This window comes from Acipenser ruthenus, unplaced genomic scaffold, assembly GCF_902713425.1.
Source record: "Acipenser ruthenus unplaced genomic scaffold, fAciRut3.2 maternal haplotype, whole genome shotgun sequence".
In the NCBI taxonomy this organism is placed as follows: Eukaryota; Metazoa; Chordata; class Actinopteri; order Acipenseriformes; family Acipenseridae; genus Acipenser; species Acipenser ruthenus.
In genome coordinates, this window is record NW_026708899.1 from 1 (window position 1) to 17,500 (window position 17,500).

The following is a 17,500-nucleotide window of genomic DNA, read 5'->3' on the forward strand; positions in this document are numbered from 1 at the left end:
CTCTCCTCTCTCCTCTCTCCTCTCTCCTCTCTCCTCTCTCTCTCTCTCTCTCTCTCTCTCTCTCCTCTCTCCTCTCTCCCCTCTCTTCTCTCTCTTCTCTCTCTCCTCTCTCCTCCTCTCTCTCCTCTCTCCTCTCTCTCCTCTCTCTCCTCTCCTCTCCTCTCCTCTCTCCTTTCTCTCCTCTCTCCTCTCTCCCCTCTCTTCTCTCAATTCAATTCAATTCAATTCAAATTGGCTTTATTGGCATGACAATAAAAATAATTGTGTTGCCAAAGCACATACATGGCATAACCAACTCAAATATACAGACAAAGAATTTTTCTTAATACTAACAGTATCCCTCCTCCCTCTATATTAATACAGTAAACAGAATCCCTCCCTTCCCCTCTATATCAAACAGTACCCCCTTCCCCCCTCTATATTAAACAGAATCCCCCCTCCCTCAATTATACAATACCCCCTCCCTCCCTCCCTCCCTCTTTCTATATTAAACAGAATCCCTCCCCTCCCTCCCTCTCTCTTTTCCCTCTCTAGTGTGACGTGTAATCCTCTCTCCTCTCTCCTCTCTCCTCTCTCCTCTCCTCTTCTCTCTCCTCGCTCCTCTCTTCTCCTCCTATCTCTCCTCTCTCCCCTTTCTCCTCCTCTCTCTCCTCCTCTCTCCCCTCTCCCCTCTCCCCTCTCCCCTCTCCCCTCTCCCCTCTCCTCCTCTCTCCTCTCTCCTCTCTCTTCTCTCTCTCTCTCCTCTCTCTCCTCTCTCCTCTCTCCTCTCTCTCCTCTCTCCTCTCTCCTCTCTCTCTCCCCTCTCTCTCCTCTCCTCTCTCTCTCCTCTCCTCTCCCCTCTCTCCTCTCTCTCCTCTCCTCTCTCCTCTCTCCTCTCCTCTCTCCCCTTTCTCCTCTCTCCTCTCTCTCCTCTCTCCTCCTCTCTCCTCTCCGTAGTTGAGTCATGTTGCAGCAGACGATCTCGTTGTCTCTTCTGGCTGTGATGTCACAGACGGTTGCCGGGTGACGCTTGTCCGGACCTCCTTCCTGCCCTCGACCCTCACGGCTCGCCGCGTCTCTCTCGAGGACCCCTCGGAGCTGCCCGCTGCTCTGCCCGAACAGACAGCGACACGCAGGACCACTAGGGAGACGCCCTCTACCCCGCCTGAGCCAGAAACGCAGCTCAGGACCCTGAGACAGACGGCCACCTCGCTGCCCGAGGAGATAACATCATTTAGGACCCCAAGTAAGGTGCCCTCTACCCCGCCTGAGCTACAAACAGAATCTAGAAGAGAGAGACGGTCGGCCACATCACTGCCTGAACAGATAACATCATTCAGGCCCCCAAAAAAGGTACCTGCTACCCAGCCAGAACAAATAACAGCATACAGGACCCAGAGAGAGGCGTCCTTGACTCCGCCTGAGCAAAAAACACAGCTCAGGACCCAAAAATCAGGACCGCCCTCCCCGTTGCCTGTCTGCACCACAGCGAGGACCCCAAGCAGCTCAGGGTTGTCCGTCAACCTGCCTGCAGAGAAACAGGAAGCGAGGGCGGGGCTAGCCCTGACTGGGGGCATGCTGGGTAATGGGAGGAGCCAGCGAGCAGAGAGAGAGAGAAAAAGAGAGGGAGAGGGAGAGAGAGTGGTGAGAAGAGAGAGGGTATGTATTTAAAATGTGTTGCAGAGCCCCTGTCTCTCTGTCTTTCTGTCTGTCTGTCTGCATTGCCATTGAAGATCATTGAGGGTATAGTTAGCACACTGTGGTCCCATTTCTCCCAATGGCATCCCATTGCAGCTGCCCTGTACTTGTGCTACCATCGCCCCTCAGTGTAACACAGAACCATTATCGTCTCTATCTCTCTCTCTCTCAGCACTGCCCCCCAAAGGTCATAGTGCGTGCCCCTTTCCTGAACTCCGACCCTGACCTTTCCCTGACCCCTGAAGAGATTGCGGTCAAGCAGAGAAAAGTTGACAAAATCCGAAGCATGGTGACCAAGAGGTGAGTGACTGAGAGAAGAGTCCCAGAGTAACAGCACAGTGTAAGAAAGCATGCAGCATAGGGAAGCATAGGGAAGCATTGTAAAGCACAGAGAGGTCTGGTAAAGCATAGGGAAGCATTGTAAAGCACAGAGAGGTCTGGTAAAGCATAGGGAAGCATTGTAAAGCACAGAGAGGTCTGGTAAAGCATAGGGAAGCATTGTAAAGCACAGAGAAGTCTGGTAAAGCATAGGGAAGCATTGTAAAGCACAGAGAGGTCTGGTAAAGCATAGGGAAGCATTGTAAAGCACAGAGAGGTCTGGTAAAGCATAGGGAAGCATTGTAAAGCACAGAGAGGTCTGGTAAAGCATAGGGAAGCATTGTAAAGCACAGAGAGGTCTGGTAAAGCACAGGGAAGCATTGTAAAGCACAGAGAGGTCTGGTAAAGCATAGGGAAGCATTGTAAAGCACAGAGAGGTCTGGTAAAGCATAGGCAAGCATTGTAAAGCACAGAGAGGTCTGGTAAAGCATAGGGAAGCATTGTAAAGCACAGAGAGGTCTGGTAAAGCATAGGGAAGCATTGTAAAGCACAGAGAGGTCTGGTAAAGCATAGGGAAGCATTGTAAAGCACAGAGAGGTCTGGTAAAGCATAGGGAAGCATTGTAAAGCACAGACAGGTCTGGTAAAGCATAGGGAAGCATTGTAAAGCACAGAGAGGTCTGGTGAAGCATAGGGAAGCATTGTAAAGCACAGAGAGGTCTGGTAAAGCATAGGGAAGCATTGTAAAACACAGCACAGTGTAATAAAGCTATTATGTCTTCTCTCCCCTCTCCCCTCCCCTCTGTCTCAGTGTAGCTCAGGAGAGGTGCAGTACCTCTCTCATTCCCCTAGAGGGCGACGGGGAGAGGGAGCGCATCATCAGCCTCTCTTTCGCTCTGGCCAATGAGGCTTCGAGGAGGAGTCGTGAGATGGCTGGTCAGTCAAACCTAACCAATGTTTTTATCGTCTGGCTGTAAATTATTGATATCTTTATTTATAACTCATAACTGTTTTTACATTAGAGATATTAAGCCGTGATAAAGGGATATTTAAAACCAATATGAGGGTAAATTTAATTATTTCATATACACATACAATGTCGTATCAAACTCATTTTTAATTGAAATTCGCTCACTATTTTAAAGACATTTATAAAGTGAAATTCAGTCTATATGTAAAACTCATTTTAGCGTAAATTCATCCACTAGCTGTAATTAATTTCAGGGTCAATTAACCGCGTGCAAAAACTCAATTATAAAAATGTAAGACTGAGGTTAAAGTCAGCGTTGTATTTAAACTCTTTACAATGTGAATTCCCTGCCTCCTCTCTCTCTCTCTCTCCTCTCAGCTCAGTCTCTGCTGGACTGCAGTGACTCCAATGCCGAGAATGATGATTTTTGGAAATTTACTACGAGAGAGAAGAGTGAAATTTGGGGTTCCCTGAATTTCGGGGGCCCCCGACTCCCTAGCCCCGCCCCCAGCCCCCCCCGGCCATCCCACAGTGCAGTGGGGCGACAGGAGACCGAAGAGAGCACAGGACAGCCCTCCAATCAGCTCCTGTATATCTCAGAAGAGGCAGCCAATAGGAATCTGAGCTCAGAGACGGCCACCAATCAGAATGAAGGGTTGGAAATGCCAGCCAGTGGTAATCAAGGGGGGAATGCCTCGCCCAATCAGATTCGACCGGATGCCAGATTGACGCCCAGTGAAAACGAAGGGAGAAACGTTTCACCCAATCAAACTGAAGGTCTTGAAATGTCGGCCAGTCAAATTCGAGGGAGAGACGGCTCGCCCAATGAGATTCAGCTTGACTCCAAAATGCCGTCCAGTGAAATCGAAGGGATTGATGCGTCGTCCAATCAGAACAAAGACAAAAACGTGTCGACCAATGAAACCGAAGGCTTGGAAATGTCACCCAATGAAATGGAAGAAGGCTACGAACTTCCGACCAATGAAATTGAAAGGAGAAAAACATCGCCCAATGAAATCGAAGACCCCAAACTGCCGCCCAATGAAATTCACATCCTGGAAGAAATAACGACCTATCAAATCTTCAGCTCTGACAAACGAGCCAATCAGCAAGCTCAGCTGGCCAAACCACCATCCAATCAGTGCTCAGTACCCCAAACGGCCAATCAAATCACAGCGGCAGAAAAAAACAACGCTTTCGTCAAACCGGCAAATCAGAAAGCAGAAACCCAACATCTAGCCAATCATTGCTCAGGAGAGACTGCAGCAGAACGACCCGGCCAGCAGAGAACCAATGGGATCCTGTTTTACATCCGAAAAGAGGCGGGACCTGGCCAGGAGTTAGCCAGTCCGGATTCAGGGTTCTGTGAGGCGGACCTAACAGCCAATCAGACATCAGCTTTTGAAGACAGTCGTTTGACAGTGCTGCACACCAGTCTGTGATGTCATAACCATTCAAACGCTTGACATTTTTAATTTTGTGGAGGAGGGTCACAGAAAGTGAAAGAGAGACAGAGAGAAAGTAGAAGAGAGAGAGAGAGAGAGAGAGAGATTATATTATATTATATTATACAGCAACACCATACACGATTCAGACAGTCCCCCTGAGTTTCAATAGCCATAGTTTTATATATTATACAGCAACACCAAACACGATTCAGACAGTCCCCCTGAGTTTCAATAGCCATAGTTTTATATATTATACAGCAACACCAAACACGATTCAGACAGTCCCCCTGAGTTTCAATAGCCATAGTTTTATATATTATACAGCAACACCAAACACGATTCAGACAGCCCCCCTGAGTTTCAATAGCCATAGTTTTATATATTATACAGCAACACCAAATACGATTCAGACAGCCCCCCTGAGTTTCAATAGCCATAGTTTTATATATTATACAGCAACACCAAACACGATTCAGACAGCCCCCCTGAGTTTCAATAGCCATAGTTTTATATATTATACAGCAACACCAAACACGATTCAGACAGCCCCCCTGAGTTTCAATAGCCATAGTTTTATATATTATACAGCAACACCAAACACGATTCAGACAGCCCCCCTGAGTTTCAATAGCCATAGTTTTATATATTATAAAGAGAGAGAGAGTAAAGGATGAAGCACAATCTTCTAAACCAGAAGAGACTGAGAGAGAAAGTCAAGTTAGCAGAGAAACGTTTTAATGCCTTCGTCATGCAGAACTTCACTGGATCAGAAACTCCAAACCAGAAGAGACTGAGAGAGAAAGTCAAGTTAGCAGAGAAACGTTTTAATGCCTTCGTCATCCAGAACTTCACTGGATCAGAAACTCCAAACCAGAAGAGACCGAGAGAGAAAGTCAAGTTAGCAGAGAAACGTTTTAATGCCTTCGTCATCCAGAACTTCACTGGATCAGAAACTCCAAACCAGAAGAGACCGAGAGAGAAAGTCAAGTTAGCAGAGAAACGTTTTAATGCCTTCGTCATCCAGAACTTCACTGGATCAGAAACTCCAAACCAGAAGAGACTGAGAGAGAAAGTCAAGTTAGCAGAGAAACGTTTTAATGCCTTCGTCATCCAGAACTTCACTGGATCAGAAACTCCAAACCAGAAGAGACTGAGAGAGAAAGTCAAGTTAGCAGAGAAACGTTTTCATGCCTTCGTCATCCAGAACTTCACTTAATAATTTTGTTAACTATGATCATTTTAACAAATTAGACGTCAGACAGTGTGAATACTACAAAATATATTATCTAGATATATATTTGTTTTTTTTCTAACAACTGTGTATTTTAAAAAATATTAACAGATTTGAATCATATTTCGTGCCAAAGGGCTGAAGAATATCTCTGTTTTGTAATATTAAAATTAAAAAAGCTAATTTTATTATATTCATTTCTATATTTCGTTCCCCATCCATCCTTCCTGTCTGCTGTGAGCTTGTCTGGAGAATTCTAACTGCCAGGCAGCCTTCCACTCCGAATGATTCTACCACCAGCGTCCTGCATAACTGTCTATTTCTATGTGTGTGAGTGTGTGTCTATCTACTGTGTGTCTGTCTATCTCCGTCTATTATCAGCTCTCAATCAAACTAACATATCCCACTGCTACCACCAGTATACTGTATATCTGTCTATCTATGTATCTATCTAGAAATCAGATCTCAAACTAACATATCCCACCGCTACCACCAGTATACTGTATATTTGTCTATCTATTTATCTATCTAGTAGTCATATCTCAAACTAACATATCCCACTGCTACCACCAATACACTGTATCTGCTATCTATTTATCTGTCTTGTAATCATTATTATTATTATTATTATTATTATTTGTTTATTTAGCAGACGCCTTTACCCAAGGCGACTTACAGAGACTAGGGTGTGTGAACTATGCATCAGCTGCAGAGTCACTTACAATTACGTCTCACCTGAAAGACGGAGCACAAGGAGGTTAAGTGACTTGCGCAGGGTCACACAATGAGTCAGTGGCTGAGGTGGGATTTGAACCAGGGACCTCCTGGTTACAAGCCCTTTTCTTTAACCACTGGACCACACAGCCACCTGTGTGGTCCAATCATATCTCAAACATATCCCACTGCTACCACCAATATACTATCTGTATCTATTTATCTATCTAGTAATCATATCTCAAACTAACATCCCACCTCTACCACCAATATACTCTGTCTATCTATTTACCTATCTCTCTATCTAGTAATCAGATCTCTGTCAAACTAAAATATCCCACTGCTACCACCAGTATATAATGTTTATATTTCTCTATCGATCTGTTTGTAAAGTGGGCAGGACTGGCAGAGTTGAAAGATCACACTGTCACATGATTTGGTAGTTAAGACTCTCCAGGCCAGGAGGAGGTGCTCAATTGGCCGAGCGTCGCCCGGGGGGAGGGAGGGTTTAGGTCGGCCAGGGTGTCCTCGGCTCACCGCGCACCGGCGCCCCCTTGTGGTCAGGCCGGGCGCCTGCGGGCTTGCCTGTAAGCTGCCCAGAGCTGCGTTGTCCTCCGACGCTGTAGCTCTGAGGCGGCTGCACGGTGAGTCTGCAGCGTGTAAAGAAGCAGGCGGCTGACGAAACACGCTTCGGAGGACAGCGTGGGTTCGTCTTCACCCCTCCCGAGTCAGCGCAGGGGGAGGTAGCGGTGAGCCTAAAAATAATTGGGCATTGATAAATAACAAAACTCATGTCTATGAAATTCGAGTCTGTTATAAATGTGGATTACGCTCGTTGGTTTGAAGGAGGTGTGGAAGGCTGTCTGGCAGTTAAGAGTCCTTCAGACAAACTCAAAAGCAGAAACAACAGCGAATACCAAACCAGGGGAAGAATAGGAAGAAAAAAAAATGAAGAAATGAAAATGACTTTTTCTTTTGAAGAAGAAATCTAATCTTTATGCAGTTTGAGTCTGATTTATATGTGTAAGTAAAAATAATAAATAATAAAACATTGAATTTCATTGCAATTAAAATATAAGTGTGTTCTGATCAAATATTTCGCAGGTCCAAGTTAGTTCACTGACCTTCATATAGTCTCCCTTCTGTTGAGAGAGCGCCATCTAGTGCACAGCCAGTGCACTGCCAGCAATCCCACGTGTCAGATCACTAGGGGGAGCTGGCTCTTCTATAAAGACACTGGCTGTGTTACTCTGTGGCAGGCAGCTGAATTGATGTGTTGAAATGATTTGTATTGTGATGCGAGACCACAGCAGAGCTCTAGAGTTAAAGAACTACAGCTCCCAGCATGCCTCGCCATGGCCGCGGGTGCAGAGGCATGCTGGGAGCTGTAGTCCTATAGCCAGGGCTGGAGCGATTCACTGTGTCTCGATGAATCGCGATGCTTTCTTTACATGATGTGTCGTAATAAGAGGTCTGTATCGCTTGTGATACGAGACCGCAGCATAAAGAACTACAGCTCCCAGCATGCCTCGCCATGGCCAGCGGGTGCAGAGGCATGCTGGGAGCTGTAGTCCTATAGCCAGGGCTGTCCCGATTCACAATACAATAACTAGGGCAGCGCAGCTAGAACTGAAGAGCAGCTCCTGAACTCACAGTCAAAGAAACACAGATTCAGTGTGGAAGAAATGGCGCGAGAGAGAGCGAGAGAGAGAGAGAGAGAGAGAGAGAGAGAGAGTGAGAGAGAGAGAACATCCAGACTTTTTTTTTTTTACAGAAAAAATATGTTTTATTTTCTATTACTGTTTAAAAAAGGAGGAAAAAACTTTATATACATTTTTGTAAGGAAAAAAAAAAAAAGTATCCTGTGTTGAAAACATGTTAAAAAAAACCAAAAACAACACACACTTTACAAGTTGCAAAACACAAAAAAGGCACTTTATAAAATATTAAAAACATGAACCGGATCGGAGTTTATTATTATCTGTCACAATAACTCAATTACCAACCAGATTAAACTGGGAAACTTCCACATTGAGAATTCCCAGTACCAAATACAGGACCTTAACAGTGAAAACAGAGGACAGTCTCAATATTGAATTCTGATATTTTCACTACAGTATGATAAGTTTACAAACCCCCATGGAAATTTATAATTTCTAGACCTTTCTCGAAAAACAAAATTCTAGAAAAAATCTTTTCTAGCACCAAGTTCTGCTTTTCTGGATGAGCGAACGAGGGGTGGGGCTGGAGATACCGAGAGTCCTGTTGACATGCAGAGCCTTGTAAACCTGTTTAACTGTGAAAGAAAATACTTTTAAAACAGAGCGTCTAAAATAAACCGCGTGTGTGAAAATAATTTGGACCGGACGTGCCTGAGACGCGCTGAATAAATGGATCGCTAAGGGTTAAAGTTTGCAAAACGGAATTTGAATGACGGAGAGGAGTTCTGGTCTGGTTTTGTGGCACGGTGATAAGGTCCGATGAGGAAAAGAATGCCATACCTACTCTCAAGTAGGTCTATCTTTTTAGAAGGCTGTTTTTTTCCTCTAATGGTTCAGGAAGATTTGGTTCCAACACGCGGTACAACGGATTCCAGAACATAGCAAAAGATATCGGCCAATCATTCGAAATCCTCCGCTACAAAACCGGGTTTTAAAACTGGACGTTCCAACACAACGACCCAAAACACACATCAAAATCTACTTCAGAATAGATCAAGATGAATGGCATCAAGGTTCTGGAAGGGCCCGGTCAAAGTCCTGATCTAAATCCGATTGAGAAGCTTTGGTAAGAGTTAAGAACATAAGAAAGTTTCCAAACGAGAGGAGCCCCCATTCAGCCCATCTTGCTCGTTTGGTTGTTAGTAGCTTATTGATCCCAGAATCTCATCAAGCAGCTTCTTGAAGGATCCCAGGGTGTCAGCTTCAACAACATTACTGGGGAGTTGGTTCCAGACCCTCACAATTCTCTGTGTAAAAAAAGTGCCTCCTATTTTCTGTTCTGAATGCCCCTTTATCTAATCTCCATTTGTGACCCCTGGTCCTTGTTTTTCAGGTTGATAAAGTCCCCTGGGTCGACATTGTCTATACCTTTTAGGATTTTGAATGCTTGAATCAGATCTCTTCTTTGTTCAAGACTGAACAGATTCAATTCTTTCAGCCTGTCTGCATACGACATGCCTTTTAAACCCGGGATAATTCTGGTTGCTCTTCTTTGCACTCTTTCTAGAGCAGCGATATCCTTTTTGTAACGAGGTGACCAGAACTGAACACAATATTCTAGGTGAGGTCTTACTAATGCATTGTAGAGTTTTAATATTACTTCCCTTGATTTAGATTCAAGTTGAAGGCGGCTGGGCACAGGGGAAGTCCTGGGAATTTGAATGAACTGAAGCAATTTCACTAAAGAATCTGTTAAAATCTCACTGAGAAATATCCTAATCGATTGAGAGAGGTTGGTTGCTAAAGGAGCCTCAACTAGCTATTAATATCATTCGCCTTGTTAGGGTTGTTATAGGGCAGCAGTGTGGAGTAGTGGTTAGGGCTCTGGACTCTTGACCGGAGGGTCGTGGGTTCAATCCCAGGTGGGGGACACTGCTGCTGTACCCTTGAGCAAGGTACTTTACCTAGATTGCTCCAGTAAAAACCCAACTGTAAAATTGTATGTAAAAATAATGTGATATCTTGTAACAATTGTAAGTCGCCCTGGATAAGGGCGTCTGCTAAGAAATAAATAATAATAAAAATAATAGGGTAAGAATGCTTTCAAACAAGCATTTACGGAGTTTTGCAAAAACGTGCTGAATAGATAATTGTAGATTTTTTGTAACACCTTTTCCCTCATCCAGAAAAGCAAAACTTTGTGCTAGAAAATATTTTTTCTAGAACTCTGTTCTTGAGAAATGTCTAGAAATTATAAAAGTTTCCATAAGGGTAAGTAAACTTTTCACTACAACTATAATATATATATATATATATATATATATATATATATGTATAGTTTCTTGGGGGTGAAAATGGGGTTTCAAAATTATTACAAATTAACATCAAAAAATAAAAGAAAAACTAACTTATTGACAATATTTTCTCCGAAGAATAAATACACATGATATTTAAATACAGAAACGTGTACATGCAAACCAAACCAGACGACTTCAAGTACCGTTACACAGTCATGAGATTACTGTTATATAGATATCAAATATATAATCCAACAAAATATGACGTTTTCAAAAAAAAAAGAGAGAGCCAAAAATAAAAAATGAGGTCATAGGTTACTTTTAATATAATTCAAAATGTGTTAAAATTAGAGGAGGACGGGCTGGCTCTAGTGGTTGAGCTGAGGAGGGACTGGGAGGGAGGGAGGCTGGCTCTAGTGGTTAGAGCTGAGGAGGGACTGGGAGGGAGGCTGTAGTGGTGAGAGCTGAGGAGGGACTGGGAGGGAGGGAGGCTGTAGTGATGAGAGCTGAGGAGGGACTGGGAGGGAGGGAGGCTGTAGTGATGAGAGCTGAGGAGGGACTGGGAGGGAGGGAGGCTGTAGTGATGAGAGCTGAGGAGGGACTGGGAGGGAGGGAGGCTGTAGTGATGAGAGCTGAGGAGGGACTGGGAGGGAGGCTGTAGTGATGAGAGCTGAGGAGGGACTGGGAGGGAGGGAGGCTGTAGTGATGAGAGCTGAGGAGGGACTGGGAGGGAGGGAGGCTGTAGTGATGAGAGCTGAGGAGGGACTGGGAGGGAGGGAGGCTGTAGTGGTGAGAGCTGAGGAGGGACTGGGAGGGAGGGAGGCTGTAGTGGGTAGAGCTGAGGAGGGACTGGGAGGGAGGGAGGCTGTAGTGATGAGAGCTGAGGAGGGACTGGGAGGGAGGGAGGGAGGCTGGCTCTAGTGGGAAGAGCTGAGGAGGGACTGGGAAGGAGGGAGGGAGGCTGGCTCTAGTGGTTAGAGCTGAGGAGGGACTGGGAGGGACGGAGAGAGGCTGGCTCTAGTGGTTAGAGCTGAAGAGGGACTGGGAGGTACGGAGAGAGGCTGGCTCTAGTGGGTAGAGCTGAGGAGGGACAGAGAGATGGACAGGTGGACAGTTTTGGACATGTCAAGCATTTTAGGACAGAAATAAGACTTCTATAAAACTCTTATAGAGAAGAGAGCTACAGCATATTGGTGGTAGTAGTGGGATATTTAGACAGATAGACAGACAGACAGAGATAGAATATTGGTGTTAGGGTGTGGGATATTTAGACTGACAGACAGCTAGATAGACAGAGTCATTGGTTGAAGGAGGTTTTTAGCTGGTTTTACAGACCAGAGATACAGCATACAGGTGGTAGAGTGGGATATTTAGACAGACAGGTGGCAGTGGTTGAAGGAGGCTGTGTGGTCCAGTGGTTAAAGAAAAGGGCTTGTAACTGGGAGGTCCCTGGTTCAAATCCCACCTCAGCCACTAACTCATTGTGTGACCCTGAGCAAGTCACTTCACCTCCTTGTGCTCCGTCTTTCGGGTGAGACGTAGTTGTAAGTGACTCTGCAGCTGATGCATAGTTCACACACCCGAGTCTCTGTAAGTCGCCTTGGATAAAGGCGTCTGCTAAATAAACTAATAATAATAATAATCAGATCTCCGTCAAACTAAACTATCCCACCGCTACCACCAGTATACTGTGTCTATCTCTGTGTATCTCTCTGTCGATATATTCTTCATAAAGAAACATTTAAACCTAGTAGTAGAAGCTGGACAAAATTTTGGGTAACAAAAAAGGTATAGAAAAAAAATCTCTCTGAATCAGAACCGGGTCCTAAGCGGTTCCGGTTCCGGTTCCGGTGCGGGCCAGCAGCACGCACACGCAGGCCGTGTCGATCCGGACCCACCTCCAGCCCGTCAGGTTTCTCTCGTTGAGGGTCAGCGCCCGAACGAAGGACTGCTTCACCTTGCACTCCGAAACCCACTGTCTGCGGTCCACTCCCCGACAGCCGGCCCGGGACAGCGGGACGGGCTCCCCCTGGCACCGCGTCTCGTAGAAGTACTGCTTGAGAGGACCGGTGAGGGTTCGGACCTCGGACAGGACCGTCACGGACACCCCCCTCAGATCCACCGCCGTTTTTTTGTCCGTCACCCAAACGCTCATCGAGTCGCAGACGGACAGCTCCCCTCGTCTGGTGTCCGAACGCCTGCGGCGGGAGTCGTTCCTGCCTGCGTCTTCGTCGGTCTCGCTGCCCCAAGAAAATTCCTCCGGGGGGAAAAAAGCCGGAGGGTTCTGGGGGATTTTGCTGGAGAGCAGGACCCTGGGGTTTTCCGTTAGGAACTGCCGTTCCCCCCCCGTTCCCAGCTCCAGTGGTTCGATCCCCAAGCCTCCGCTGCCCAGGTTGGACTCTCCCATTCTGCCTTCCAGGGGGGGAGGCTGGATTCCATAAACTGGAGGGAAGACGTCTTTAGTTTGGCCGTGGAGCAGGTTGTTCGTGTAAACGGGGTAACTGGGGGTAGTTTTGGGTCTGTTTCTTAATTTCCTGGGGTTTTTAGTCCTATTTTTGGTATGTTTTTGGTTTGTGGTGACGGTGTGGGTCTTGTTGCTAGGGTTGTGTGGTCGCCGTGGTGCTGGTGGTTGTTGTTGTTGTTGCTGTGGTGGTTGCCAAGGGGAGTGGTCTTCATCCAGGAAGCTCTGTGGAAGGGGGAGGGTCGTTGCTAAGAGGGAGGCGATCACCATGGCAACCAGAGGAAGCCAGCGCATCACTTCAGAATGGCGTCAGCTGAGGGGGGAGGACAAAGAAGAGGAGTTAAAATAATTCCCCTGAGTTTCAATATCCATAGTTTTATATATAATACAGAATCATAAAAAAAACTGCAGCTCCCAGCATGCCACTCTACTAGCAGTAACAGTGAGGGATGCTGGGAGCTGTAGTTCAGATGCTAAGTTTCAATACCCATAGTTTTATATATTATACAGCAACACCAAACACGATTCAGACAGCCCCCCTGAGTTTCAATAGCCATAGTTTTATATATTATACAGCAACACCAAACACGATTCAGACAGCCCCCCTGAGTTTCAATAGCCATAGTTTTATATATTATACAGCAACACCAAACACGATTCAGACAGCCCCCCTGAGTTTCAATAGCCATAGTTTTATATATTATACAGCAACACCAAACACGATTCAGACAGCCCCCTGAGTTTCAATAGCCATAGTTTTATATATTATACAGCAACACCAAACACGATTCAGACAGTCCCCCTGAGTTTCAATAGCCATAGTTTTATATATTATACAGCAACACCAAACACGATTCAGACAGCCCCCCTGAGTTTCAATAGCCATAGTTTTATATATTATACAGCAGAACCAAACTGTATAATAATTAAGCTAATTGCAATATTATTTAAGTCCACCAGGGGGCAGTGGAGTCCAAGAATTGAGACCATGTCTATACTGGTGAAGAAAATTCTCATTAGGTGAAACTTACTAAAGAAATATTTTAAATAGAAAATATACTTCAATTTTGTCTTTCATTCGTTTGCCTTCAATATAACGGAATGTTTTAACTGCATTCAAATGTATAAACTGAACTTCAAACCAGAAGAGACTGAGAGAGAAAGTCAAGTTAGCAGAGAAACGTTTTAATGCCTTCGTCATCCAGAACTTCACTGGATCAGAAACTCCAAACCAGAAGAGACTGAGAGAGAAAGTCAAGTTAGCAGAGAAACGTTTTAATGCCTTCGTCATCCAGAACTTCACTGGATCAGAAACTCCAAACCAGAAGAGACAGAGAGAAAGTCAAGTTAGCAGAGAAACGTTTTAATGCCTTCGTCAACCAGAACTTCACTGGATCAGAAACTCTGTCAACTAACTTGACTTTTAGGTTTTTTCCTAGGGCATTAAAACCCGTGCAATATTCTGTCCCTCCCTCTCTCTCTCTCTCTCTCTCTCTCTCTCTGGCCTGAGGGAATACACATTCTAAACATTCCTCTCTCTCTCCCTCGCCCTCCCTCCACTATAGATAACTATAGTTAGGTAAAGAAAACAATGCGACTCCACAGACACACACACCTATGAGAGAGAGGGGAGAGGAGAGAGAGAGAAGGGAGAGGAGAGGAGAAGAGGGAAGAGGAGAGAGGATAGAAGAGAGAGGAGAGTTGTTGTATAATATAGAAAACTATGGCTATTGAAACTCAGGGGGGCTGTCTGAATCGTGTTTGGTGTTGCTGTATAATATATAAAACCATGGCTATTGAAACTCAGGGGGACTGTCTGAATCGTGTTTGGTGTTGCTGTATAATATATAAAACTATGGCTATTGAAACTCAGGGGGACTGTCTGAATCGTGTTTGGTGTTGCTGTATAATATATAAAACTATGGCTATTGAAACTCAGGGGGGCTGTCTGAATCGTGTTTGGTGTTGCTGTATAATATATAAAACTATGGCTATTGAAACTCAGGGGGGCTGTCTGAATCGTGTTTGGTGTTGCTGTATAATATATAAAACTATGGCTATTGAAACTCAGGGGGACTGTCTGAATCGTGTTTGGATTTGCGGTAGTATTTCAGAGTTAATTGGTTTGTTTGACATTTCCCTGTAATTATAGATCAATTTAGTTTGACAGCTTGCAGTAAGCAGTTACTGAGTTTCATGACTTGCAACATAAATTCTAATTATCATGTTCTTAAGGCAGTGAAACTCTTTGATGGCTTTCCAAGTTTGCTGCTCCTTTATTGAAATACCTACGTGGGTTTTTTTGAGTTTTGCTAAATCTATAAGGAAGCTACAAATCACTAAACTTGACTTTCTCTCTCGGTCTCTTCTGGTTTGGAGTTTCTGATCCAGTGAAGTTCTGGATGACGAAGGCATTAAAACGTTTCTCTGCTAACTTGACTTTCTCTCTCAGTCTCTTCTGGTTTGGAGTTTCTGATCCAGTGAAGTTCTGGATGACGAAGGCATTAAAACGTTTCTCTGCTAACTTGACTTTCTCTCTCAGTCTCTTCTGGTTTGGAGTTTCTGATCCAGTGAAGTTCTGGATGACGAAGGCATTAAAACGTTTCTCTGCTAACTTGACTTTCTCTCTCGGTCTCTTCTGGTTTGGAGTTTCTGATCCAGTGAAGTTCTGGATGACGAAGGCATTAAAACGTTTCTCTGCTAACTTGACTTTCTCTCTCGGTCTCTTCTGGTTTGGAGTTTCTGATCCAGGGCTAGGCGTGATCATAATTACTTATATTTTTCTTTAAGAATAATTTAAAAAAAAAAAAAGCGCACACATCGCGGTCACCTCGGGCCTTGTTGCCATGGAGACAGCGTCAACACGACAACGTGGTTTACACAGACTCAGATTTTGCCTAAATAGCAGCGTTCAGAATAGCAAAAGCCAATGGATAATTTTGTAACAGTAATTAATCTAATTATTAGCTACAAACTTAGACACCTAGCACAAGAATCTTAGTACGCTTGAAAGAGTAATAGCGAGGTTATGAGAAATACAGCATCCCCCCTCCCCCATTCTCTCACCTCTTATTAGCTTTATTAACAGGATCACTGGCCCCTCCCTTTAAAGGAGCGCTGACCATCTTTAAAATCCATTCTCTCACCTCTTATTAGCTTTATTAACAGGATCACTGGCCCCTCCCTTTAAAGGAGCGCTGACCATCTTTAAAATCCATTCTTTCACCTCTTATTAGCTTTATTAACAGGATCACTGGCCCCTCCCTTTAAAGGAGCGCTGACCATCTTTAAAATCCGTTCTCTCACCTCTTATAAGCTCTATTAACAGGATCACTGGCCCCTCCCTTTAAAGGAGCGCTGACCATCTTTAAAATCCATTCTCTCACCTCTTATTAGCTTTATTAACAGGATCACTGGCCATCTTTAAAATCCATCCTCTCACCTCTTATTAGCTTTATTAACAGGATCACTGGCCCCTCCCTTTAAAGGAGCGCTGACCATCTTTAAAATCCATTCTCTCACCTCTTATTAGCTTTATTAACAGGATCACTGGCCCCTCCCTTTAAAGGAGCGCTGACCATCTTTAAAATCCATTCTCTCCCCTCTTATTAGCTTTATTAACAGAATCACCGGCCCCTCCCTTTAAAGGAGCGCTGACCATCTTTAAAATCCATTCTCTCACCTCTTATTAGCTTTATTAACAGGATCACTGGCCCCTCCCTTTAAAGGAGCGCTGACCATCTTTAAAATCCATTCTCTCACCTCTTATTAGCTTTATTAACAGGATCACTGGCCCCTCCCTTTAAAGGAGCGCTGACCATCTTTAAAATCCATTCTCTCACCTCTTATTAGCTTTATTAACAGGATCACTGACCCCTCCCTTTAAAGGAGCGCTGACCATCTTTAAAATCCATTCTCTCACCTCTTATTAGCTTTATTAACAGGATCACTGGCCCCTCCCTTTAAAGGAGCGCTGACCATCTTTAAAATCCATTCTCTCACCTCTTATTAGCTTTATTAACAGGATCACTGGCCCCTCCATTTAAAGGAGCACTGACCATCTTTAAAATCCATTCTCTCACCTCTTATTAGCTTTATTAACAGGATCACTGGCCCCTCCCTTTAAAGGAGCGCTGACCATCTTACCTGTTTAACAACTCAGACCCCAGAACTATAAGCTAATAATTCCAATTACTAAAGAATGCAGACCAAACACGATTCAGACAGCCCCCCTGAGTTTCAATAGTCATAGTTTTATATATTATACAGCAACACCAAACCCGATTCAGACAGCCCCCCTGAGTTTCAATAGTCATAGTTTTATATATTATACAGCAACACCAAACCCGATTCAGACAGTCCCCCTGAGTTTCAATAGCCATAGTTTTATATATTATACAGCAACACCAAACACGATTCAGACAGCCCCCCTGAGTTTCAATAGCCATAGTTTTATATATTATACAGCAACACCAAACCCGATTCAGACAGCCCCCCTGAGTTTCAATAGCCATAGTTTTATATATTATACAGCAACACCAAACACGATTCAGACAGTCCCCCTGAGTTTCAATAGCCATAGTTTTATATATTATACAGCAACACCAAACACGATTCAGACAGTCCCCCTGAGTTTCAATAGCCATAGTTTTATATATTATACAGCAACACCAAACACGATTCAGACAGCCCCCCTGAGTTTCAATAGCCATAGTTTTATATAT

General features: G+C 44.5%; 2 protein-coding genes across 2 annotated transcripts in view; one reads left to right on the top strand and one right to left on the bottom strand.

The window, feature by feature from the left end:
• Nucleotides 1–936: 936 nt before the first annotated feature.
• LOC131736705 (pleckstrin homology domain-containing family A member 7-like) lies at nt 937–7,332 on the top strand (the record flags this gene model as incomplete). The annotated part of the gene is given in 4 exon segments (XM_059021944.1): nt 937–1,638; nt 1,850–1,977; nt 2,806–2,930; nt 3,343–7,332. Coding segments are annotated over 4 exon segments (2,019 nt in total), but the record flags the coding sequence as incomplete, so codon positions are not given.
• Nucleotides 7,333–8,115: 783 nt separating this feature from the next.
• LOC131736706 (neurotrophin-4-like) overlaps nt 8,116–17,500 on the bottom strand; it is a 19,015-nt gene continuing 9,630 nt past the window's right edge. Inside the window, exon 2 of the mRNA XM_059021945.1 lies at nt 8,116–13,089. Within this exon, the coding sequence (XP_058877928.1) occupies nt 12,141–13,070 (930 nt within the window). The 5' untranslated portion in view covers nt 13,071–13,089 and the 3' untranslated portion in view covers nt 8,116–12,140. The remainder of the gene's footprint in view (nt 13,090–17,500) is intronic.